This window comes from Rhipicephalus microplus, chromosome 1, assembly GCF_043290135.1.
Source record: "Rhipicephalus microplus isolate Deutch F79 chromosome 1, USDA_Rmic, whole genome shotgun sequence".
NCBI classification, from domain to species: Eukaryota; Metazoa; Arthropoda; class Arachnida; order Ixodida; family Ixodidae; genus Rhipicephalus; species Rhipicephalus microplus.
Window position 1 is genome coordinate 270,881,930 of NC_134700.1, and position 25,015 is coordinate 270,906,944.

Genomic DNA, 25,015 nt, shown 5'->3' on the forward strand with positions numbered 1-25,015 from the left:
TCAGCTAAACTCGACGTGCCAGATGAGACGGTTGAATAATAAAGAAATAAAGCCTTTCGGAAATTTTCATCTTTCATATCTCTATCGCACCTTTTTTTACGACGCCCAAGGGACGAATAACTGCGAATGGCTATCATCAAACCCTAGTTATGTACATTGCCGAAAAGGAGTCTTTCAATTTGAAAAATTTTACTCATTTACGCCACTCGGGGCACAATTCGCACAAAAATATTTCTTTCGAAGAATTTCCGCCGTTGTCGGTATGAAAGTTATTCAATAATTCACCATCGAATTAATAAACAATGTATGAAGCATTGAGATGGTGTCCTGAAAAGTTTGGTCAAAATATGCCGTATGAAGTACAGCTAGATGAGCGTCTCGCCTTGTTGTTTGATCGGTTGTTCCCACGTTTATTTTAGGCCACTGACCGTACCCAGGATTAAGCTTGCTTGAGCTGATTGGGTGCACATAGCAATGGGATTCTATCTAACTACGGGGACGAGGAAAGAAGTGGAGACGACACATCATTGTAATAGCAACTGATAGTTTATTCAAACTTGCCTGGCGTCTTTTTTCTTAACAGTTGATAGCGCGAGCAATGCTCACTGATTCCCCGATCGGGTACCTGTGAGTATGAATCATTCTTTTTTTCTTTGTTAGTAGTATTGAAGGTTCGCTGATACATAATTTTCCACTTTGGTCGATAGCCAATGCTTCGAAATTCTAAGCGTTAGCTCAATTTTTCTGCTTGCTAAAATATAGATGCCGTGCAGTTTCACCATGCACTTACATTGTCGATTGTGACAGGCGAGATGTCCAGTACTGTTTCATTCCGAATCACCCTTCCCCCCTCTCTACCTTACTGTAATTCGTTTATAATGTAAGAGCGTAGAGCTATGTAAGAGAGAGAACTCTATAAAAAATTTCGGCTCAGTCGCACAAAGCTTCCATGGCTGTTGGGGAACTGGCAAAGAGGTAATTTAGACAATGGCCCATAGGCGTTGTTGCAGGATATGTTGGGGGCACGGTCTCTCATTTCTTTCATTCGAACAATGTGACCCCTTTGTTAGAAATGGCGATTGGTTACAGAACGGCACATTATTCGCTGCACTTAGGAATGAAGAATTGTGACTAGCCTTTCGGTAGCTTACTCCAATGGGATAAAAAGCAGGAATGAGAAACGCGAATAAAATAGTGAGATTGAGAGGTTAAAAGAAGCATCCTCTTCTTGTGTGACAACAGTTCTGTGTTGCTTACAAGCAGACAATGGCACCTCTACGTTTGTACGTTAGACACCTATTCAGCGTGCTCGCGTTCTCAAATCACGGGGATAAGAATGTGCAGTGTCTTTCTTGGTATAATACTAAAAACGGGATATGTCCCCGACAGACAAAAATATCTCTGTATTACGAAATATACGTCGTGGGCCGCATTACGTCGTCGCTGGCTGAGGGTTCTGAACTTCAAGCTTCGACGATCCTCGGAACAAAACAAAACCACCTCAAGAACGTTCTGCTTTAGGCGTGAATCCCCTTTAGCCGTGGGTTGTGCGTCCTCGATTTATGTAGCAGGTAGCCACCTCGTGCTTAGTTTTTGTAATATCCGCTAGATGTTGGTACTTGTATATGATGAATATATGATAAAAATATGCCAACTGGCAGTACTTGGAGTGTTCACTAGTTGGGCGTACGGGCGGACAGACAGACGGACAAACATACAGGGAGACAGACAGACGCACGGATGGACAGATGGGTGGTCGGACGGACGGACGGACGGACAGACAGACAGACAGACAGACAGACAGACAGACAGACAGACAGACAGACACACACACACACACACACGCGCGCGCACACACGCACACATACATACATACATACATACATACATACATACATACATACATACATACATACATACATACATACATACATACATACATACATACATACATACATACATACATACATACATACATACATACATACATACATACATACATACATACATACATACATACGGACGGACGGACGGACGGACGGACGGACGGATGGATGGACGGACGGATGGACGGATGAATGGATGGATGGATGGATGGATGGATGGATGGATGGATGGATGGATGGATGGATGGATGGATGGATGGATGGATGGATGGATGGACGGACGGATGGGTGGACAGATGGATGAATGGACGCAGCCAGTGGACATGGCCAGCGGACGGACGAATCATGATTTACCGATAAAGCCTTCCGAAGCTTCGCCTCACTCATCATTGTTTCTTCCGTAGATATGCCGTGCTTGTTTTATTTTGCTGACAGCATAGGTCCTGGAATGTTTTTTTTTTCTTTGTTCCTCAGAAAACTACGGATTGGCACTGAAAGGCAAAGGTGGAGATGCCCCCTTATGCACTATATTTTGTTTCTTGCATTGAATTTTGAACGATGACAACCTTGCAATGATTGCTCCCTCAAACGTTCCCGAAGTGTGGTCTACAGTCACAGACGTACGCGTGGGGTTAGGTTAGGATTGTAGAAAAGCAGCGCGTGTGTCTCAGTTTCTTTGTTTTACTTTGATGCACAACGAAAGTTTGTGGACACGTGAAACTGGTCGAGGCCCAACGACACTGCTTTTCGACCTTTCAGCTTTTTCCTAGGCGAACCGGAAGCCGTCATTTCCACTAGGCTGCACTTAACCGTGGGCGTAGATTCCGGTCTGAGTGACGCTGAGAGTCCAGCAACCCCTTACAATAGACCACTATCTACCCACGCTGTCGTGGCGCCCCGTAAAAGGCGACCGGTCCTCTTTGTGTGCAGCGTCGTCTTCCAATATATAGAAAACAATCATCGAGACTACTTACACAAAAGCGACAGATCCGAACGAGGAAGAAATAGGAATACGAGGAAGTGGATCGGTTGCCATATTTCTCTTTTCTTTCCATAGTCTCGTGGGGTTAATGCGCTTTTAAAGCTATTGTTGGGCTTGCGCTGGCTTTTTGTGGTCGCATATCTGTAGAACCGGTGAGGTAGATGGCGAGGAAAAACCCTGAGCAATGACGAAGAAGTCATTGTCACCACTTTGCGGAATAAGACTTCTCTCGGGAACACACATGAACTCTGTAGTTGACGCTATCTTGCTGCCGCTTAGGTCATTTCTCGTCTTGTGAACCACCACCTTAAATTTTAAATATTTTTTTCTGTGCAACTTGGATTATGGGAGCTCGCTAACCCTTTGTAAATCGGTTAATTGCGCGTATGCTTGCATAACCAGTATTTCATTTACCTATACATATCCATCTGTGTTGGCTCGTAGGCTACAATAACAATATCGCAAACTCAGCTACACTTAACTCTTTCACAAACCTGAACTTAGACTAAATCTGTGTCTGTACATCTTGCAAACAACCTTGGGTTGTTGGTATGGTTCACATTTGTAGCAGTGCATTCATAGTGCAGTAGGTTTCCACCCTACCAAGGAATGGTTCAGACAGGCGTAATCGGGAGAAGCGTGCTTCTGTTGAGGCTATTCCGTGAATACTAGTTCATCGCTTGCCTGTGATTTTTGAGCATGCGTCGGTTACACACGCGTTTATTTTCTTCCTTTCAATGGGTTGGTTGTCGGGTGACGCCATCTTGAGTGTCCTGCACAAGAAAAGCGTTCAAATGAAGAGAAACGGACTGTGATTGCGTTCTTACGCACTGGAGCGTTGTTGGCTTGAGATTGAAGGAAAAGGAAACGGTGATGAGACATCCACATAGTTCCTGTCGCGAGTGTCAGAACACATTATTTGTTTTTTTTTTCCTTTCGCATCCCCGCAACGTATTTACTGCTTTTACTACGTCTCATCATATAACTCTAAAATAATCTCAATATATCCACTGTTAGGCTGTTCCTACTATACTTATATACTATACTCCCACCGAACTAGACTTCGCCCCCTCAGAGCAACTTGACATTATCCGGGTTGCCTTGTTGACTTTCAAAGTTGGTTAAATTCATGTACCGCTTCACCGGTCCATACCGATTGATATGTGGGGTGTAACGTCCCAACAGGGCCATATTATTATGAGAGACGCCGTAGTTGAGGGCTCCGGAAATTTCGACCACCTGAGGTTCTTTAACGTGCCCTCAAACCTGATCACACGGGCCTACACAACGTTTCCGCCTCCATCGGAAATGTAACCGCCGCAGCTGGGATTCGATCCCGTGACCTGCGAGTACCTTAGCCACCAGACCACCGCGGCGGGACTCACTGGTCTATACTTTGCTTGGGTGTGTTCCTTTACGTGTGACGTGCCTTTCGTGATTATATTCAAGTTCTTCCCTCCAAGGTCAGCCCTTTAGTTAAAAAAAATCCCTATGTATGGCCAAGGTAAAAACGCAACACTTGCATAAAGGCATTCTAAAGCTAATTCGAGAGTTTCAAGCTTAACGCGTGTGTTGAAACACAGATTAGTTCTTATCTACATAGCCGATTCGAGTTATGCGAGCAAACGCTAATTTGTGGCATCACAGAGCCATCGACTTTAGGACAAGCACTTGACCCCTGATTAACTTCACGCTTAAGTAATTAACTAGTTAACATAGAAACAAGGTCATCACGCTATCTTCACCCACCAGAGCGCGACGCACGCCTTGGCCGGAACACACAGCGCTTTCTTGGCTAGGCGATCACCTCAAGCCTATTATCGCGTTCATTTGACTAATTGAACGAGGCACGTTAACCATGCTCTATGCAAGTGATCGTTGTGACGTGCTTTTTTCTCTATTTTTTTTTCTAAACCCCTGTCAGAGTTCAAGAGTGGTCCTTTTGCGCGCGCTTTTGCACTTGTTCGTCGTAAATCTATCGAGTCACTCTGTATAATTACTGAACCGTGGGCTCAAAGCTTCTTCGAGCCTCTTGCCTCATGGGAATATAGGGCAGCAGCGCTAGTTGATCACATGCGTGCGATTTCGCGATGGAGCACATTTGCACATTTACAGTGATAAGAGGTATTTTTGTGTTTGTTGTTGTTATTGTTCTGAAAAAAAAGCACTATGGAACCAGGCGTTTTCAAACAACACATCATGCATATTATTCGCTTGCGTGTGATCCGAAACTCCCATGCGCAAGCGGCATATTGAGGAACATTTTAAGTTGTTCAGTGTTGTGCGTTGTAATGCGGCAACTTGACAAAGGGTCATTCGTCTGATTCGTTGGCTCGTTGGTTGGTGCCTGGTGGCGTCGCTCAACCAACTAAAGCAAGCATGGCTGTGAGTGAAGTTGCCGCATTAAAGAAAGGACAATTAAAAAAAATTAACGAAGAGTAGACGCAATGCTGATAATAAAGAAGCTGGATTCTCCAAGTCTTTTCACATATTAGGCAAAACTACTATACATGAGCGTTTGTTCTCACTTTTTTCAACCGACAACATCCACAAATCTTCGTGATTCAAGTAATTTTGCATTGCGCTTGCGTTGTCTTATTTTTTGGCAGGCATTGGCCTTTTTATTTTGCACGATAGTTGAGTGACGAGGTATGACTGGTGCCACTCCAAGGAGCTAACTGACTCATACATCGTTTCATAAACAATGTTTAATAATAGGTAGTCATGTTACAGCCGGCAAGCTGCGGCATAAGCTTAAGAGAGCTTCAAGCGACTTGAATAATTAACTGAAGTCAAGAACATCTATACAAGCACCAATAAGAGACTGGAACGCGTCTGTTCATGAGCCACAGCACGCCAAGTATCGCAGGAAGAAAAACGCGTGACATTTTATTCATCTGTATCACCCGCTAGATTTGGTAACAAAATCCTCATTAGGACAATAGACCAATCAATCATTTAGCGTGGTGTTCAGTAAACTTATACCAAACACGGTGCTTACATGTTTGCTCCAATAAAACAGAAAAGTTTCGTGCTCGCCAATTACAGAACTGTTTATACGTATAAACATTCTTTTTGTTTCTGAATATTTAAATATACACATTAAAGTTTTCATTCCAACAACTAAGTGGAAATTTTTAGCCGTTGCATAGAAATGGCGGCAACTTCCTGGATTATTTTTCATGTCAATAAAAAAACAAATCAATCGGTCACTGTGTCGCCTGTAAGAATATGGATATTGGTGGATAGCGTCCGGTCTGTCTTATGCTGTTTTCAGGAGAATCCGGTGCCCAGGCTTTGGTGTCTTCGAGTGCTTCGGCAGCCGTGACGTCAGCTCCACGCTGCCCTCCCGTGTGGGACTCAATCCACTGCTGGCCACCCGTAGAGGCCGGCAAGATGCTCACGCTGCCCTGCCGGGAGGTGTTCGGCCGGCTCAACTACACTCAGCACGACGTCCGCTGGGGGGCAGGTCAGTCACACCGGTACCCGTAGTCAAGCACACATTATTAAGGCGTAACAAAAGTCGTTGCCGGGCCAGCTGGTCTTGGTTAGCGCGTATTCGACACAGGACCCATAAATAAAAGAACACTGAAGCACAGGAGAAGCGCTTGTCCACAGAAGCGCCAGGACAAGTGCTTCTGTTTTTTTCTTTCTTTCTTTGCCTTGTCTCGACCGCACTCAATCAATCTTAAACAAATATTAGCGCAACGAAAACAGGGATGGGAGAAAAAAAAAAGACAAACCACAGCGCTTTTTACTTTGCTTTTTTTTTCAGATGTTAAATATTCCACTTCTTTTAGGAATACACATTAGTTCGAGTCAGCGCTGTAGTTTGTCTTTTTTCCCCTCCCTGTGTTCGTCGCGCTAATATTCGTTTAAGATTGTAGCGCACCAACACGCCCAATTCCCGCACCTGATCCATTCTATCCATTCTAGTTAAGCTTATCAACGTGAAAACATTAGATGCCTCATCAAACGTGAGAATCGGCCGTCAGTGCCAACAAGAGGGATGCAAAGAACCAACAGCATGGAATGAAGTCACCGCATGACGTCATCATAGAGTCACAAATTTACAGTGCTTGTGACATCACGCTACGCGGCGTCACATGGTGGCGTCATCACATGACGTGGCCACATTGTCAAATGGAGGCCGATCGTGGAGGCTGTGCATAAGCAGATGACGAGCGAAAAGCCTGCAATGCGTCCGATCTTGAAGCCAATGCAAAGCCATATTAGCTGCAGAACACTTTGGGAAGTGGGTAGAGAGATGATCAATACATTTATTGAGATTAGGAAGATGACGAATTTCGCCAGAGTATGCGGAGAACCGTCGCTGGTCTCCTAAATGCGAAGGGGATTACTTTTCTTGCGAATACTATCTAAAATTCAAGTCTGTGCCCCAAAAAGCTGCTGTCTCGTAAGACGAAGATGCAGACACGTTCTTGCACACGCAATTTCAGCACGCATTTTCACGTTATACGTATTAAAAAAAAGCATTGACAACGTAAAGTGCATCAAGTAGCGTGTGGACAACGGCATAGACACAGGTGGTAAAAAGGAACGTTGCACTTCAGAAAAATTTCTGGCACGGCGATTTGGTGTTGTAACACAGACGACATTCTTTTTTTATTTTGGCGTAAGACTGAAGAGGAAAGGAGCAGTGACAAGAGAAGAGAATGAAAATGTACTATACAAAGGATGAGCGCTAGCCCCTGTGCACTGTGTTCCTTTTTTTTTCTCCTCTCATTATTCCATTCATTTTCATTTCGCGGTGAAAAATAGAAAATAGAGTTCGCTCTGCACTGTTAGCGAAAAAGTGGGGGACAGATGGCAGCCTCTCTTAAATACACATTTAATAACAATAACAAGCTCCATTTGTCACGCTGAAAACAACCTCGTAAAAGTGGAAGAAGAAAAAGTAGCACTTAATACGCAACAGAGTAATGAGCAGCCTTCTCACTGTTTCAACCTTTTCAGTATTTTCTGATTATTTTATGTTTAGTAGTTATGTCATCCATATGTTCGCCCTGAATTGTGCTTAAGAGACGGGAAGACCGTCGTGATCCAAAGTGATCAAAATCCACAGAACTTCCATTCATTGTTTTGCTGTATTGTAATATTAACAGTAATGTAATTAGATTCGCAGTCGTGGTATATCAAGCCGGGCCGTTGAATTTAATCAGCGCCAGCCACTAAGGTTCGCCTCACAGTCATTCACATTATTATTTTTTTCTCGGAGAAGTAAACAAAGCTGTGAAACAACACATGCATTCAGCTACCCATCTGTTAGTCTGGTATGAAACAAGGAATTTAACGTGTAAGGTTATTTGTCTTCTTTTTTTCTTGGTTCAAGGAGAAGAATCTTCGATCCCGCTGTCAATACAACTTGAGCTAGTTTCGCGGAAGTGTATCAGAAGAATAATGTGTCGCCCAAATGAAGAATGAAAGATCCCGCACAATGCATATCGATTCTAGCTGCGAATGTCTAATTAGTTGACTAGGAGTGCCACAGCGAGCTTGTCGCTAGAAACTCTGGAGAACAAGAAGTTACGCTACTTTTATCTGCACGATCTGTTTGACATAGGAGTCTAATAAATCCCTGAAGACAGTCTACTTGTCCATGGTTGGTTCTCAGCCCTCAAGGGATGGTTGAAAATAGGAAAAACATCGAGGCAAAACAAGCTTTTTCAATGATAAAAAGAAAGAACGATCGACATGGTTGCTCAGAAGGAAAGTACATAGTCAGATATATTGACAATAAGCGTGTCCTTCACATCGCGTTAATGAACCCATGAGCTTTCGGGCTGCTGGGACGTGATAGAAATGCAAATGCGAAGTCTGTCTCTCGGCTGGCGTATCGTTGGATGTCTCGCCAAGACAGTGGTGTGGCTATTGACACACCCACATCAAGTGCCGGCACAACAGAAAATCCGCAGCATAATTTTTTCCCGGCTTTCACTTCCGTAAGTTATGACAGCTACTTGCTGCTAGGCACACGACAATTAACGCTAAGTGTCAGATATACCCCACTGGTCGATGGCGGGAGCAATGGCGATGACCTTGATAGCTCAGAATCTTCATACAAAACACAAGATTGTGTTTCCATTCTGAGGCGGAGCTTCTTACTGCCAGACCTAGCGCCTTAACGTGATTTTCGCACTAACGGGGCTTTCCTTTGATCTTCATCATATAAATTACCTGCGCTTACGATAGACTGCTGGCAACGAGTGCTCTACTTTTGTTGGGTACAAACAGCTCATGCACGCAGTGCTTCTCTCTCGTCCTTCACTGAGTCTTACATTAACTTCTAACAGCAAGCTGAGCAAGATATCATTGAATGTTCGAGTTCTCGCCCTGGATCATTAGCTCACGTACATTTGAGTTAATCATTCTTCTCGCTCGCGCCTTCATACGGTCAGCTTGCGTGTTCCGCAGAGTGGGCCTCAGACATCTATTTCATTGAAACGTGACAAACGCCTTGACGGGTGCTCTCTAATTTTGGCTGGTTGATATGCGATTGCCCAATTAAAAAAGTATTTTCAATGCCACGAATAGCTAAGTGCGCCATCTACGAGTAAGTTTGCCGGGTCATATGCTTCTACCGAAAATTGGTAATGTATCATGATTCACTCTAATTGTCCACTCGAATAAGTAGTAGTATTGATCCAGTGGGGACGAGAGGCAGACTTTGGTGTCCACATCAATTGCGGCTCTCCTCACCTATGACACTTCACACACGCCGTTAGTATAACGCTTCACCATTGAATATCACGATGCAGTCCTTCACTTCAGTATATATACTTCATTGTATACAGAACGCAATATATACATGTGTATTTTTCATGTTAATATGTCGCGTCCATAGGTTTTGAAGGCGAAAGTTTCTCAACGCGCCAATCGAAGGAGCCATTGGATTCTTAGAGAAAGCCTTGGCTCATCGAAAGGAGCTCTCGTGAGCAGAATTAGGTGCATTACCATATGCAAGCCATGTTTGACAGCTACTCGCGTTACGAGTAAGTGTGTATAAAGGGACTACTCTTTTAGCTTCGGCCACTCCGCCGGAAATTCCTGTTACTCACAGGTAATGGCCTTGATATTTGACTTTGCTTTTAGATCCGGTTGCACTGTCCGACAGTATATACCAAACATTGTATGTACAAAAAGTGCATCCAAAACTTCTTGGCGTTAAATACCTCACTCGAAACAAAACTCTCGTAAAAGAGTTTCAAATCGTGCGTTTCGCCACCGCGTAGTTTCCGTTTGAATTTCTCAAAAAAAAAACGACGGCCTTATTCATCTTGTTCGAGGTATAGCGCATCCAGGACGGGACAGGGAAGACACAGAACACATACACGGCGCTAACTTTAAACAATGCGGTTTAATCCGAGAAACAGCAATACTTATACCCAAACATAGCGCGTCATAACCACGTGCTGTAGAACCAGGAAATTGCAACTCATGCGACATCCAAATAATGCAATTCTTTCAATGATAATGATACCGATGGCTTGCTTATACAGGCGTCCCGAAAGTTAGCAATGAATTTCGCTTCTTTATTGAGCCTTGTCATTTGGTTAGTGCTTCTTCCGATTATACTGGTGCTATTAAAGAGGGGTTGACACCCGCATTCCTTGCAGTGACTTGCAAGAAAACCCTCAGGCTCCGCCTTGGCCACGTTATTCTTGTGTTCGTTCAGCCTATCATTGATGCATCTACCGGTTTGGCCTATATATAGCATGCATCACACGTTAATGGGATCCGGTAGATGACTCCTATGATGCACGCGACAAACCTAATACGGTGATTCTTTTCACACAGACCTTTCTCTGGGCGCTCCGGATTCGTCTTTCGGCAGTATTGCTGTTTCTCGGATTAAACCGCATTGTTGAAAGTTAGCGCAGTGTATGTGTTCTGTGTCTTCTTCTCTGTCCCGTCCTGGATGCGCTATACCTCGAACAACATGAATAAACAACAAGCCCGCCGTGCAACCTTATTGATTTCTCGCTAGGCATTCGCGGTGGTGCAGCGAGAATGCCGCAAAGGGGGGCGCATACCAGACATACAAAACATTTACCATGTCTGCATCGGCTCAGTTGAATAATTTGTACACATAACTTATAGGAATACTCGCGGTACACGCAAACTGTCATATGCATCGAATAATCACGAATCCTGTTTATAAAAGCTACTATTGCGAAAGCATGCACTTCATATTTTACGCGTACATATATCTCCAAGTCGTGTTCATTTTCATCAATCAAGTTGATGTATGCAACCACACAACGGTAAGCATTGAGCGCCGAGTTCCGAAATACCTTTGAATTAACCAGGCCTATAGACGAGTTAGATCCACGATCGAAAGTGTGCGCACTTCCGGTAACATGCAGTGCCACGCAACTGAACATCGTTACAACCAGCGACCACACTGAGCTTACGGTTCTGAAATTGTTTATGCTCACGTGCAGGGGTCATTGATCGCTGCGCATTTTTGTTCGGCGCATAAACGCCGGAAGAGTCATAAGCATCGTCTAACATTGTTCTTGCAAGAACTTTGTAGATATTTTTGCGCGATCGTTGTAGGCATTAGGAGCGTGATAATGCAGCCAGCGGCATCACTTGGAGCACGGCTGCCAAGAAATTTATGCCACTATATATATATATATATATATATATATATATATATATATATATATATATATATATATATATATATATATATATATATATATATATATATATATATATATATATATATATATATATTGTCACGTTACAACGTAACTGTAACCTGCTGATAATGGCACACAAGGACGTCAAACTGATTCGAGCAACGGCAGTACGACTATTGTTTTTCTCTGCACGCGCATCTTTGTCCTCTTCTGAACAGCGGCACATATAAGCATGCCAGCATCTGTGGAAATAATAGTTTCTTGTACTAGTGGCATTACCCCCCTTTCCAAAGGACATCGTCCCGATGTCACACCATTATTGCCAGATGAAAACACGCACGATAAGCAGTACACAAGGGGGTGTTCACCATCACTGTAAGTCTACTCAAGGGAGTGTGACGAATAGTCAGCGTTGGTAAAATGGTTTGATCCTCGAAACATGTACGACGTGTGGCTGTTGTGAACGGCGGGATTGACGAGCCATGTCCTCGTCAAGAACCTCGTAGTTCACTTCACTGAGATGACGGAGAACTCTATAGGGACCAAAATAGCGGTGTAACAATTTTTCTGACCGGCCCCGTTGTCGAATGGGAGTCCACAACCATACTCGTTCTCCGGGTTGGTAAGAGACATCGCGACGACGAGCGTTGTACCGCAGCGAGTCGATGCATTGTTGCTTATGGATTCGTTCGACTGCAAGCTTACGAGCCGCGTCTGCCAGTCTGATGAATTCGTTCGTCTTGACACTAATCTGGTGTCTGTCTGGTAGAAGCATGGCATCCAGCATTGTAGTGACCTCCCTGCCATGAAGCAACCGGAATGGTGTGAATCCAGTTGTTTCTTGCACATCGGTGTTGTAAGCGAACGTGACGTAAGGGAGGATGTCATCCCAGTTTTTGTGGTCTTGGTCAACGTACATGGATAGCATGTCGGCGATCGTCTTGTTTAGTCGCTCTGTAAGGCCATTGCTTTGTGGGTGGTATGCAGTAGTTTTTCGATGTACTGTGCCGCTAAGCTGCATAACGTCTTGTATCATCCGGGCGGTAAAAGCTGTGCCACGATCAGTAATGACAACTGCTGGTGCTCCATGTCGGAGGACGATGTTTTTCATAAAAAAGTGGGCAGTCTCAATGGCGGTGCCACGTTGTAATGCCTTCGTTTCGCAGTAGCGCGTCATGTAATCAGTAGCAACTACAATCCAGCAGTTGCCGTCACGAGACTTGGGAAAAGGTCCGAGTAGATCCATGCCTATTTGTTGGAACGGTTGTGTCGGCGGAGCGATGGGCTTCAAAAAGCCGGCTGGGCGCTGATGTGGTGCTTTACGGTGCTGGCACTCGTGACACGTCTTCACGTAATGCTTCACGTCTCGACTGAGCTTAGGCTAGTAGTAGTTTTGGCGAATCCTGGCCAAGGTACGTGTGTATCGCAAGTGGCCTGAGGAAGGCTCATCGTGACAGGCGGACAAGACATCGGCTCGTAACGGTGGTGGGACAACGAGCAGGTACTCAGTCGCGTAAGGGTCGAAGTTTCTTTTATAGAGGATATTTCTGCGGACGCAGAAGGATGATGACGAGCGGGCGAATGCTGGTGGTGGATGCGGCGTACGGCCTTCGAGATATTCGATGAATTGTCGAAGCTCGGAATCGTTCTTCTGCTGTTCAGCCAAGTCGGATACACTAACGGCGCAGAGAAAACGGCCGTCGAGATCGTGATCACCTGACGCTGTCTTAAGAGGAGCTCGGGAAAGGCAGTCCGCGTCAGTATGCTTCCGGCCAGACTTGTACACGACTGTCAAATCGAACTCCTGGAGGCGTAAGCTCCACCTGGCCAGACGTCCGGAAGGGTCTTTAAGGTTCGCCAACCAGCAGAGCGCATGATGATCGGTAACAACTCTGAACGGGCGACCATACAGGTACGGTCTGAATTTAGCTATTGCCCAGACAACAGCTAGGCACTCCTTTTCAGTTGTTGTGTAATTCGCCTCCGCAGATGATAAAATCCGACTCGCATAAGCAATAGGGCGTTCGACGCCGCCTTGCCACTGGACGAGGACTGCACCAAGGCCGATGTTACTGGCGTCTGTGTGTAATTCAGTGTCGGCATATTCGTCGTAGTGTCCGAGTAAGGGCTCAGATTGGAGACGCTGCTGGAGTTCGGAGAAAGCGCGTGTTTGCTCAAGGCCCCACACGAAGGGAACGTCGTCTTTTGTCAGACGAGTGAGGGGTTCGGCAATGGTTGCGAAATTTTGCACAAAGCGTCTGTAGTATGCGCAGAGGCCTAAAAATCGACGCAAATCACGTTTGTCTGTAGGTGGTGGAAAATCTGCGACAGCCAATGTTTTGTCTGGGTCCGGCCGAATACCGTCAGCGCTAACAAGGTGACCGAGGAACTTTAATTCATTGTAACCAAAATGACATTTTTCTGGTTTCAGTGATAGGCCTGCCGTGCGAATTGCAGCAAACACAGATCTAAGTCACCGCAAATGCTGCTCAAACGTTTGAGAGAAGACAACGACGTCGTCTAAGTAAACAAGGCATGCTTCCCACTTGAGACCGGAGAGCACTGTATCCATCATCCTCTGGAATGTCGCAGGGGCAGAACACAGACCGAAGGGCAGCACCTTGAATTCGTACAGACCATCAGGCGTTATGAATGCTGTTTTCTCTCGGTCGCGTTCATCAACTTCGATCTGCCAGTAGCCACTGCGTAAATCCATAGAGGAGAAGTATCGGGCGCGTCGGAGGCGGTCTAGTGAGTCGTCGATGTGCGGAAGCGGATAAACGTCTTTCTTTGTGACTTTGTTGAGTTTGCAGTAATCGACGCAAAATCGGAGAGTGCCATCCTTCTTTTTCACTAGTACGACGGGGGACGACCGTGTATCTGTGGAAATAATAGTTTCTTGTACTAGTGGCAATATATATATATATATATATATATATATATATATATATATATATATATATATATATATATATATATATATATATATATATATATATCACAGCGCTTCGAAGCTTCCACATTGCAATGATGTGAAACTGAGGCGCTTTTTGTCTTCTTAAACCGGTCTCATCCTATTCCTAATTGAGACCAGAAAGTTTAATCTACAGTAATTTGTCTACTTGATATTTGTAGCCAATGAAAGTAAATTAAGAGCCCGGAAGTAGGTACTGAAAGTGAAGTATGATCCCTGAAGTAGAAACCGTAGCAGCAACCAGATTTTGGTTACTTCTTGTTTATTTGAGTTTTCTTTTTTTTCGTTAACCTATTTTTCTTGTGTTATTGTTTATTTGACCAAACATTGAGCGTCGGACATGAAACTCCGTTTAAGAAATGTAGGCGTTACAGGTCCATTAAGACTATGTGCTAGAAATACAAGAACAACAATAACAAGAATATGATGAATTCTATCATGCATCATTTATACTTAAAGCCGCATGAACCATCACCAAGTGGTTTTCCCACAACTAGTACAAATTACTGCTCATATTCGCTCCTCATTCATTACAGCTGCATGTGCCTGCGTTTTCTGTACACACTCTAGTTCACATAAATTTGAGAATGTTCTCTAAACTCTCTTTAGCTGCTAAAAAAAGGCCACCCCTCATTTAGTATTTTGAATGGATCCTTTATGTGAAGGAAAAAATACAAATAAAAAAACATGATGAGGCCTTGTGGCAGACTTGTGCCATTGGCAATTTTGTTTCTTTCCTTATTTTTTTATTGTGCCTTACTGACAAAGGGTCAATTTAGGCGTCAGCCGTGAGGCTTGGAATCACTTGTCTCTCATGTTTTCACTCGGGCAAGCAAATTCGGTGCGTGGGCTTATTTCTGCGTAGTACGAGTTATGAGGGTTCGCTACACGACGTGCTTTTTTTAGTAAAGCCCGTGTTATGTAAGGCAATGATTAGACATTATATCCTATTCGTATTGCTCTTACAGCGAACTAAATCTCGACAATATACGTGGATTGATCACCCGTTACTTACATTGCTTCACTCTCACACCTAATAAAGTTGGAATGCATTAAAAATTGTCTATAGCCAGAACTTTTTTTTTCGAATTTCGCCACTCCTATTGATATTGTAGGCAAGCTTGCATGTTCACGCCGAATTTTCGTGAGCCCGTTTTACGACCCAGCTCGCCCGCATGGTACACTCGTCACCCGTTCTATGTGTTCGACGATCAACGCGCCTGCTCATCGAAGATAACGTACACCGTTGGAAATGGGTCTCTCACACGAGAAGACCTGAGCTTAAGGAGCCGTAAGAGGCAGTCGTCACTAGCTTCGAGACGTCCAAAGCAGAGAAGGTGACGTGGTTGCAATATAGGCGGGAGAGACGATATGAAGGGAGCCGAAGTGCGTCAACGCGTGCTTACACGGAGTAGAGTGAAGCAAGTGGCGTGATATCATACCGCGACGGGGAGAAGAAAGAGAGGCAGCGAGACCTCCCGGCGCAGAGCCGTACATCAATCCCGGTTCTCGCTTGGCTGGCCACTCGGCCAGCAAAGCAATCGGTCCTCACGCTGGCTTCATCGGTCATTCCCTCCGCGGGAATTACGGTTCTACGATCGAGATGCGGCTGCCTCCGCGAGGCGCCCTATATACACGCCGGGAAGCTCCACGACGTGTAGTGCGCTATATAGCTGCCGTCAATTCGTTCTTCGCGGGGACTTGCGGCCTTGACACTGAAGACGTCGACTAGATGTCGTGAATGTATGGAACAAGAAAGTGAACACCGGGAGGAAATCTCTCGCGGAGCCTGTCGCTATAAATGCAAACTCGTCTTTTGGGATGCAATTACGTGTTGAAGCTAAGCACCCCGCAGTGAAACCTGATACGAGGAGTGTTCGGCGCTACGTTAAGCGTCTGGACGACAGTGGCGTCAAAAATTGAGTCAACTGACGTTCTAATTATCGTTAGGCGGGACAAATGAATTGGTAGGAAAAGGAGGAGGAGGACGAGGAGGACGAGGAGGACGACGAAGAGGAAGAGGAGAGAAGGGCAAGGAAGTTGGCCAGTTATAAAATTGGCTGACTACCCTGTGTCGGAGAAATCGGTAAGGGAATAAAAGATGAAAGAAGAAATGTTTCAAAATAAAGAGTAAAAATAAGAAAAGAGATAAATGCATCCATACAACGCCTGTATAGGGAAGATATGCGGTGGTCTCTAGTCACCGAGCGCATGTTAAAATAAGATAATGCAATTGAGGACAACAAGGTGCAAGGTGGCGTAACAAAAGTAGCGAACTTGCATGCACAAAATGACGTCAAGTTGGGAAAAGTCGGGTTAACTGAAGATCGATAAAAGAAGCCGTTACCCTTTAGATGGCGCAAGACAAGCTTGCTAATGGTCGCTGTCGAGATGTTCTGATAACAACAATGCTACATGACACCAGATGCCATGCTGCCCTGTATGTGTCCCGTGTTTTGACTTCTGTGCACATTCGTCTTGCTACAAGCAGAGCGTGCTTTGCCGAGGGTCATTTTTCGTTTAGAGAAAATGTAGTAAACGTGAAAGGTTTTTGTCATCGTCACTTACTAGATCATGTATTATATTATCAAGTTTCTTTCTAAATGAGACGGCATACTTCGAAAATGGCCATTAGAGACACCGCGTTGTGAACACGTATTACGTCACCGTCCCTTAACACGTCAACAGTATTGTTCCTTTCGCTAGTCTTCATACTTTCTTTCTTTTCTTTGTCTATCAAACTTCAGCCAGCCTGGCTAACAAAGCTAACTGGGCTTTGTTTCTTGCTTATTAAGCACTGGAAGTTTATTTCACTACTTTTTATGTATGACCACTTTTTTTTACCAAATTCAAACGCTTGTTAGCGCTCAAAAACAGCGTGGCAGTAATTCAACAGCTCGTTCAGTGTAATTGGCGCCCGTCGCAGTGCTCTCGTGACGCTAATTAGGTAAGACGCGCGTCATGACATTGCCAGCAGCGACGCAACAGAGCCAATTACTTTTATCTCCTCTTTTCACCGAAGGAGCCATTGTGCAACGCAGAGAAGCCATCTGATGAGTCACCTAAATTTCTGTCACTCTGAGAAACAGCTTGCACAGGCTAGATTAGGCAATAGAGTATGCGGGTTGAGTGTACGCCACTCCTGCGAAAAAGGAAAAAAAGGGCGCAGAAAGCTAAAGCGCGACAGAGAGCAAGGCATTCGGAAAGATTCAGAAAATTAGGAACCCGCTGAACGTTCAGCATATTCTGTTTCTCGGAACTTCACTAGGTTCCAGAAACAAGATTGTCTGCAAGGCCATTTGAAAATTCCATCGTAACACAAGGGAGACACCTTGATAGTAGACACCTAGTTGTAGTGCAAGAAAATTAACAATTTGGTACACCGGGTAGCAAGAACATTGTCGACTAGCATTCAAAATTATTAATAAAGTTTTTACTTAAAACTATATTACTTTAAAAGCCTCTATCATATAGTTTTTCTATACGTCTGAATAATCTCAGTAAACGTTTCATCTCGACCTGACTTTTCAAAATGTTTCTATTCTTAACACTACGCATGGTGGGTAGGAGCCATCAACCGAGAGGCAAGTCAGATAAGAGCAAGAATGCCAGTGTTGACGGTGCAGTATTTTAAAGGTAAATTCGCGGCAGTGTTCCACGCAGTGAACTGTGCTGCCCCACGCAACGTTAAAGGTAGAAAAGGCTGGAGCGGCCATGGTTGTCACTAAATTATCAACATCGTGAGCTTGCTGCTCACATTATCACCCCACTCGTCTCACAGCCGCAAGTGGTGGGTGCATGACTTCTCCAACTATATAAAGGAATCGGCCGATCAGTTTGTCTCTCTGACGGGATGTTCTCTCGGTTCAGGTTCTCCATGTAGTGTGCACTTTGTCGTGCAACAATTGCGCCACCAACTATTCGGCTTCACGCATTATTTCCTTGGAGTGTCCATTCAGCCTTGCCGGGTTTCACGAAACAATCGGCCCGGAAACTTATTCTCTAAACAAGCCAGAAGTTCCGGAGACGAACTTCTAGGCTTGGGGAGACAAAAACGAGAGTGGTATTATCACGAGCACTTCTCCAACACCTAAAACAGTGTAAAGACCAGCCATGGTGTGTAATAGTGATGGTGCTGAATTGCTGACCCCCAAATTTTTTAATTAAATCCCGGCGGCGGCGGCGAAAATGCTTAAAGGCGAGAATGCTTGAGATCCATGTACTTAGATTTAAGGGAATGTTAAAGAACCCCAGAGGGTCTAAATTTCTAGAGCTTTCCACTATGATGATAATAATGAGGTTTGGTGTTTTGTGGCGCAAGGACCATTTCATGACCGAAGAGTGCCCGTTCATGGGACACGAGATGTGGACAATGATTGTGATAAGTTGCTGTATAAGGGCCTTAAAATTCCTCGCGCTAAGGTGGGTAAAAGCATAGAAGTAATAAAGTCATGACCATGTCGGGAAATGTATTACATAGTGTCAATGAATTACGAAAAGTTGTGATTATGAAAACCATGGTGGGCATGCATGGCATTAGCACAAATGCCTCGATAATTCACACGCCGCGAGGCAATTGCTTGCGGGAAACCTATCTGGAGAGGTTGTCCTACGGAATGGCTGGGTATATGACGTGAAAGGTACGGGCATCTCTCAAAAAAGCCAACAACAATTTATGTGTGAAAAGTGAGCTTTCCGCTATGGCGTTTTTTATAATCATATGGTAGATTTCGGACGTTAAATCCAAATAATAAGAAATAAAAAATTACCGTCATCTTCGACTAAACCTGGCATACAGGATCAGTTATTCGTCCCGCCTTAGACGTACCAATAATTCCTACTGTCTTAACTGTGGCGGCGTTGAAAGCATGCACTTCAATGCCCCGCGTATCGCGACGAGAGACAATTTTTCGGACTACAAGAAGACGTGACTGACCACGATCTGCTAACGTTACACAAGTGTTAGGTGCAATGCTCGGCCCTTCGTAATAGCGACGGGTTTTAGTCCGCATTAAACTAGCTGTCGAAAATCGGCCTAATCGGAAAGTCTTTGTGATTCAATATTTAATAAAAAAGAGGCCCAAACGTAACTCACATCACAGTTATAAATATTCGCATTACATTCCGTTGCTCATTTTATATTTGTTGTAATTTTTCTTATTTTGTAATGTTTCCCTCTCTTCTAGAATATTTCAATTCTACTTTCCATTCCTAAACAGAATAGCATGCGAGTGGTTATACATACGCCGATAAAAACGTGCTTGTCTTTTTAGCTAAAAAGCGCTTGTTCTGAATATATAAAAAATACTTGAGGCACGAGGTGTCGAACAAGGCAACGTTTAGACAACTCAGCAAGGGCTGAATTCAAAAAGCGTTTTCTTGACTGCGCCATTTATTGACCATTATATTGAGGGGGTACGATAGTGATGGCACGAATTCAAATTACTCTGCACTTCTGAGGGTAAGGAGGACACACGGAGGCCAATAAATCGGCAAGAAAACGAATCGAACCAGCCAGGCCATCTGGTGTGGCAGTGACTGTAGCGGCATGAAATCAGGATAGAAAAAAGTGAGAGGGGGGAAAAACACAAATAAGCGTTGCTCCAGCGAAACAAAAGCAAATTGTGAAAACACTGCCATTCAACTTGTCTTTCTCATTGGACAAGGCTCAAGAACATGAGGCGGTCTTTCTGGTTTGTTCATGCTTGCTAATGTGACTCAAAAGCCAAAATAAAAGAAGGCAGTTTGAATACTGGATTTATTCATGTTTATTTCGCCATGTACATTTGTGCTTACTCCTTGTGATTTTTTTCACTCTTGTTCGATGAACCATTCATTCTAGAAACATCAACTTTCTGTTCGTATTAAAAGGTCCGGACTGCACGAACAAACTGACCATGCTAGCTCGTCTGGTGGCCTGGAATACTTGCACCAATGCATGAGGCACCAGAAGAAAGCACGCCTTTTCTAGCTTTGTCATTTCGATCCGCTTTTTATTCTGTTCTGGTTTCACAATGACTTTCTTGAATGCAAGCACATTATCTATTGACGCTAGCTTTGAGACAATCACATTATCAAAAAGATGGCACCATGACGTAACAAAATAAAGCCTAATTTTTGTGTGTTTTCCAGTTTTTATTTTTTTCGCTTTCCAAGGACAAATTGTTCTTCCGCCAAGCAGAAGGGCACATTTCGGCCAAATCTGCTTTAATCTTTGTGTAATAGATCAATGACACGATGAGAAATGAAGTCCTGCATGTTCGACAATTTTTCCCTATCTGTCTTTTACTTTTGTTTAACATTTCTGTGTCCAACTCGTTACTATGCAGAATGCATTTGCTTCTGCTGCTTTTACGTACCCCCGCATGCCGCGGAACAGCAGCAAGCGATGGTTTCCTGTGCAGAAATCAATCGATAAACAAACTTTTCTGTTTCAAGGGTGAACTAGCTTCCGACCGGGCGTGTAGCTACTCGGGACAATACCACGGTGTACGCTTCCGGTGTTCTTTTTTTCTCTACTTTTACCACTTCCGCCTTCATGGCTAACAACAGTGGCCACGTCTAGTGTCTGACACACATTCGTCTTCGCGTTTTTCTTTCTGTCTCGTGACGCAAAGCAGCCCTCCCGGTGGCCTTCAAGTATACTCCATTTGTCAAGCTCACTAATAGGGGCGTTCCGCACGCGTCACGTGACGCATTCCCGCACACGCCTTTTTCGCGATGAAAGAAAAGCCAGATGCTAGTGGTTTCTATTACAAGTATTTACGGATACACGTGGACTCCGTGTTTCTTTTTTGTTTTCCGCATTCAGTGCTCATCGTCCCGCCTTTAGTTCTAAACTGTGCAAGTAGAAAACCATAAACGAATCTTAAAGTCCGGACGATCTCTCTATGCCAGACAGCCATGTTATGGGGGTGAGAAAAAGACCCAGCGAGGGAAACATTCCGAGAACTCGCATGGTCTGCACTTTTGAGGTGTAGCCCAACTGAAGCTAACCGACGCAGAAAACTCCTCCCCACATCAATGCCGTTCTACCAAACCCTCTGAAGAGGTCGGGTCACCCTAAGCGCTAGTCCCCTCTACTAATGGCACCCTTGTCAAGACGGATCCATGGACAGTTGCCGGACGTGCATGAGCGTCAAAGAGAGGAACGAGGAGAAGGGCGTTTGTGTGAATCAATCAATTCGAAGGCCGTCCATCTCATCTTTCTTTTTTTATTATGCCATGGCCTAACGAACTAACCCCCCTCTTCAAGCAACTCTTTGCAGTTCTTTCGTTCTCTGACGTAGAATGGTAAAAGACAAGTGAGGAACAAATAACAGACAGAGAGGAAGAAGATATTAGCATGGTATTACTAACACTGCTCACACCTAGCTGATCTGCATCTGTGTCGCCCTTAAGTATAGAAACGACGATATCATATTTTCCTTTCGTGACGGCAGCGTTTTGCAGCAAGATGGCAAGTTGGGGCCAGTTCGATTACGTTCATAAGCATTTCTTAGTCGGGCTATGTCAGGTATCCGGCGTTGTCCGTGGTTGGTGTCCGTGCAACGACAGGTGTTCTCTCTGTGCTCTCGCTCCCTCTCCCATGGGAACAGCAGGAGTGCTCGCACTCATCCTTGCCCTTAGCAACCAGAACATGTGGTGCGAAAGAGTGTGGGAGAGGGTAGGTGCAGTGCTTCGCCGCTACTCCTCTCACCGTTCGCTCTCTCTCTCTTTCCTTCGCCTCATACTCCCGCCCGCTCGCGCCTCACTCTCGACCATTCACTGGCCGAGTGCCTCTCAAGAACATCCAGAAATGTGTGCTTCAGACACCACTGTGAAACGCCAACACCGAGCGGATAACGCTGGCACCGCACTCTTCCGTCCACTCGATCCTCACTCTCGACTGTTCGCTGGCTGGGCACTTCTCAGGGCGATGGCAGAAGTCGGTGAAAGCGAATGTCTGACGGCAACAGTACCCTCTCTCGGCGCAAAAAAATGCATTGTCGTTTCCTGACGATTTACTTCGGGAAGGTGGGGAATTTTTTTTTTCAAAATGGTTATTTTCGCAATTGCTCCGTCGTTAATGCGAGCCAATGCATCACCTGGTGATGTTCGAAAGTGTTCAGTTCAACCACACGTTTGCAATGAAGTTAAGCCATATTTATCAATAACATTCAGCTCGGGTTAAATGCGTTCCTTGTGAAGCTTGCATTCGTCTCGAGGATGTCGCAGTAGATCCCAGATGTGACGGATTGCTTAGGCAACACAGGTGTAGCTTTATTTTACAAGGGGTGCGAATTAATACATGCACAGATGAAAAAAAAATTACAGTATATCTACGGAGTGAATGATCATGAGTGGGGCAAAGCTTTGAAGGGCTTTATCGACAAACTGTCACTCTTCTGTCCGTCCGTCCGCCCGTTCGTTCATCCGTCCGTCCGTCCGTGTGTCTGTCTGTCTGTCTGTCTGTCTGTCTGTCTGTCTGTCTGTCTGTCTGTCTGTCTGTCTGTCTGTCTGTCTGCCTGCCTGCCTGCCTGCCTGCCTGTCTGTCTGTCCACACCTGCTGAGTTAGTCATAGAACTAGGCGGAAACTTACCAAGAGAGACATGCATACAGACCCACGGCTTAAGGAGCTTCGCCCCTGAGAGACTGCATGAACGATTGCGTCACGCCTTTGTATTTCACGTTTGTGCATGCTTTCTTATGACCTCCCCTTCCTTTTTATTCGACGCCCAGTGGACGAATTGCGTCAGCCAGTTCTGCAGAGACAAAAAATCATTACAGGGGGGGGGGGGATTTCGCTGGAACCAGTAGTTTCACCAGTCCCTGTACTAAGCTTACTTTATTTTCGCATTCAATTAGGTCTTGGTGTAATAGTGAACACAAAGACATCTTAGAGAGAAAAAAAACGTAATCGAAGTCTCAGAAACATCACAGCCCGGGTGCTTGAAAAAGAGTCGCCCTTCTTTTGTAGAGAGAAGGGTGACACGACTATTCATTAACGGTAAATGAGTTTCTTGAAGGAGCCGCTTCGAAAAAAAATTACTGTAGAGGTGGCAGACGAGAAGAATGTAATGTTTGATAGCTTTTAGTATGCAATTAGTGACGAGCTTCAAAACGAAGCTTCACTGCGCGGTTTCTGTCGCTTTATGCGTCACCGCTCAGTGGTGGGTGATTAGTGAAGGCTTGAAATGTTTGTTTTTTTCTACTTAAGTTTTTAAAATATTTCTATGAATGACGGCAAGTTAGACTCCGAAGCCAAATTTCGTAGCGTCCCTCATAACGAGCAGACATTTTTCGCGCAAGCCACTCGCACAATAGCGTATTTTTTCCGATGCTCAGACCATCCAAGCAACCTGCTCTAAGTAATCAAATAGGTACTCGCGTATCCAAGCTTATTGCGTGCAAGAATCAGGATGTGCTCCTTTTAGCCTTCCCTCTTTGTTCTTGGACTCTTGAAGGTTCTCTGCCAACATTTTCAGTGGGGCCCGGTGTTTTTTAAAGTTGTTTTTCAATGATTGTGTGTTTAATAAATTTGGGTAGAGGTTAATGACAACAATAATTGATGGGTCTTTACGTCCCGTAACCGCAACATGTTTGTGATAGACGCCATTGTGGATGGCTCCGAAGACTTTCGCCGTTTGGTGTCGTTCAAGGCGCACCTAAAATTATTTACACGGGCCTCTAACACTTCACCTCCATCGAAACGCAGCCGCAGCGGCCGGGTTTTGATCGCGCTTGGGGTCCACACTCCAGCACCATAATCACGACAGCACTGAGGCGAGCTGAAGAAGAGTCTAATGCCTAGGCGCCGCACTGGCTACTCCTTTTTGACGCGATATCGTTGGAGATCTCGTGTCGCAGGAATTCCGCTGTCGGCGTCAGCACCATTGCTTGTGAGCGAAAAATCGTCCGTGAGCGAAAAAATTGAGAAAGAAGCAAATAAAATAACCAGTAAAATTTTTGGTCCAATTGCGAATCGAACCCGGGCCGTTCGCTGGGACAACCAGGTGTCCTACCACAAAGCCAATTTGTCATTTGCAGCTGCTTCGGGAAGAAACACTACATAAATGCCATGTAGTGGAAGGAGTCTCCTTGACGCATTTTGTTTGACCGGTGTCACGACGCAAACGACCCTCCATTTGGTGATTTGTAGGCGCATTTGGGAGGCCATCAAACTACGTAGAAAAAAGGCGGGAATAGTGCAGCCATGGCCGCTAAAAACACACTTTTAAACAGCTCTAAACTTGGACCACCATGTTTATCTAGCAGAAAACATATCATGCCTTTCCTGAGGCGTTGATCAAGCAAACAGCCAACGCTAGATATTGTGCTGCCCTCTGAGAGACATTGTGAGACTCTTCGTGCCCCTTCAAGGCAACGCCATTTCAACAAACCACAACACTTGCTTCACCGACCGTAATGCGATGCTTGTTGCAATTGGCCGGAAGAGGTCTCCAGAAGAACAAGTCGAACAATTGCCAAATAACTATAACGCAAGACGGACGACAGAATGTGA

The 25,015-nt window shown here is 44.8% G+C and overlaps 1 protein-coding gene across 1 annotated transcript in view; it reads left to right on the plus strand.

The window, feature by feature from the left end:
* LOC142767283 (corticotropin-releasing factor receptor 1-like) overlaps positions 1–25,015 on the plus strand; it is a 252,161-nt gene that overhangs the window by 76,978 nt on the left and 150,168 nt on the right. The window contains exon 2 of the mRNA XM_075868675.1: positions 6,146–6,337. Within this exon, the coding sequence (XP_075724790.1) occupies positions 6,146–6,337 (192 nt within the window). The remainder of the gene's footprint in view (positions 1–6,145; positions 6,338–25,015) is intronic.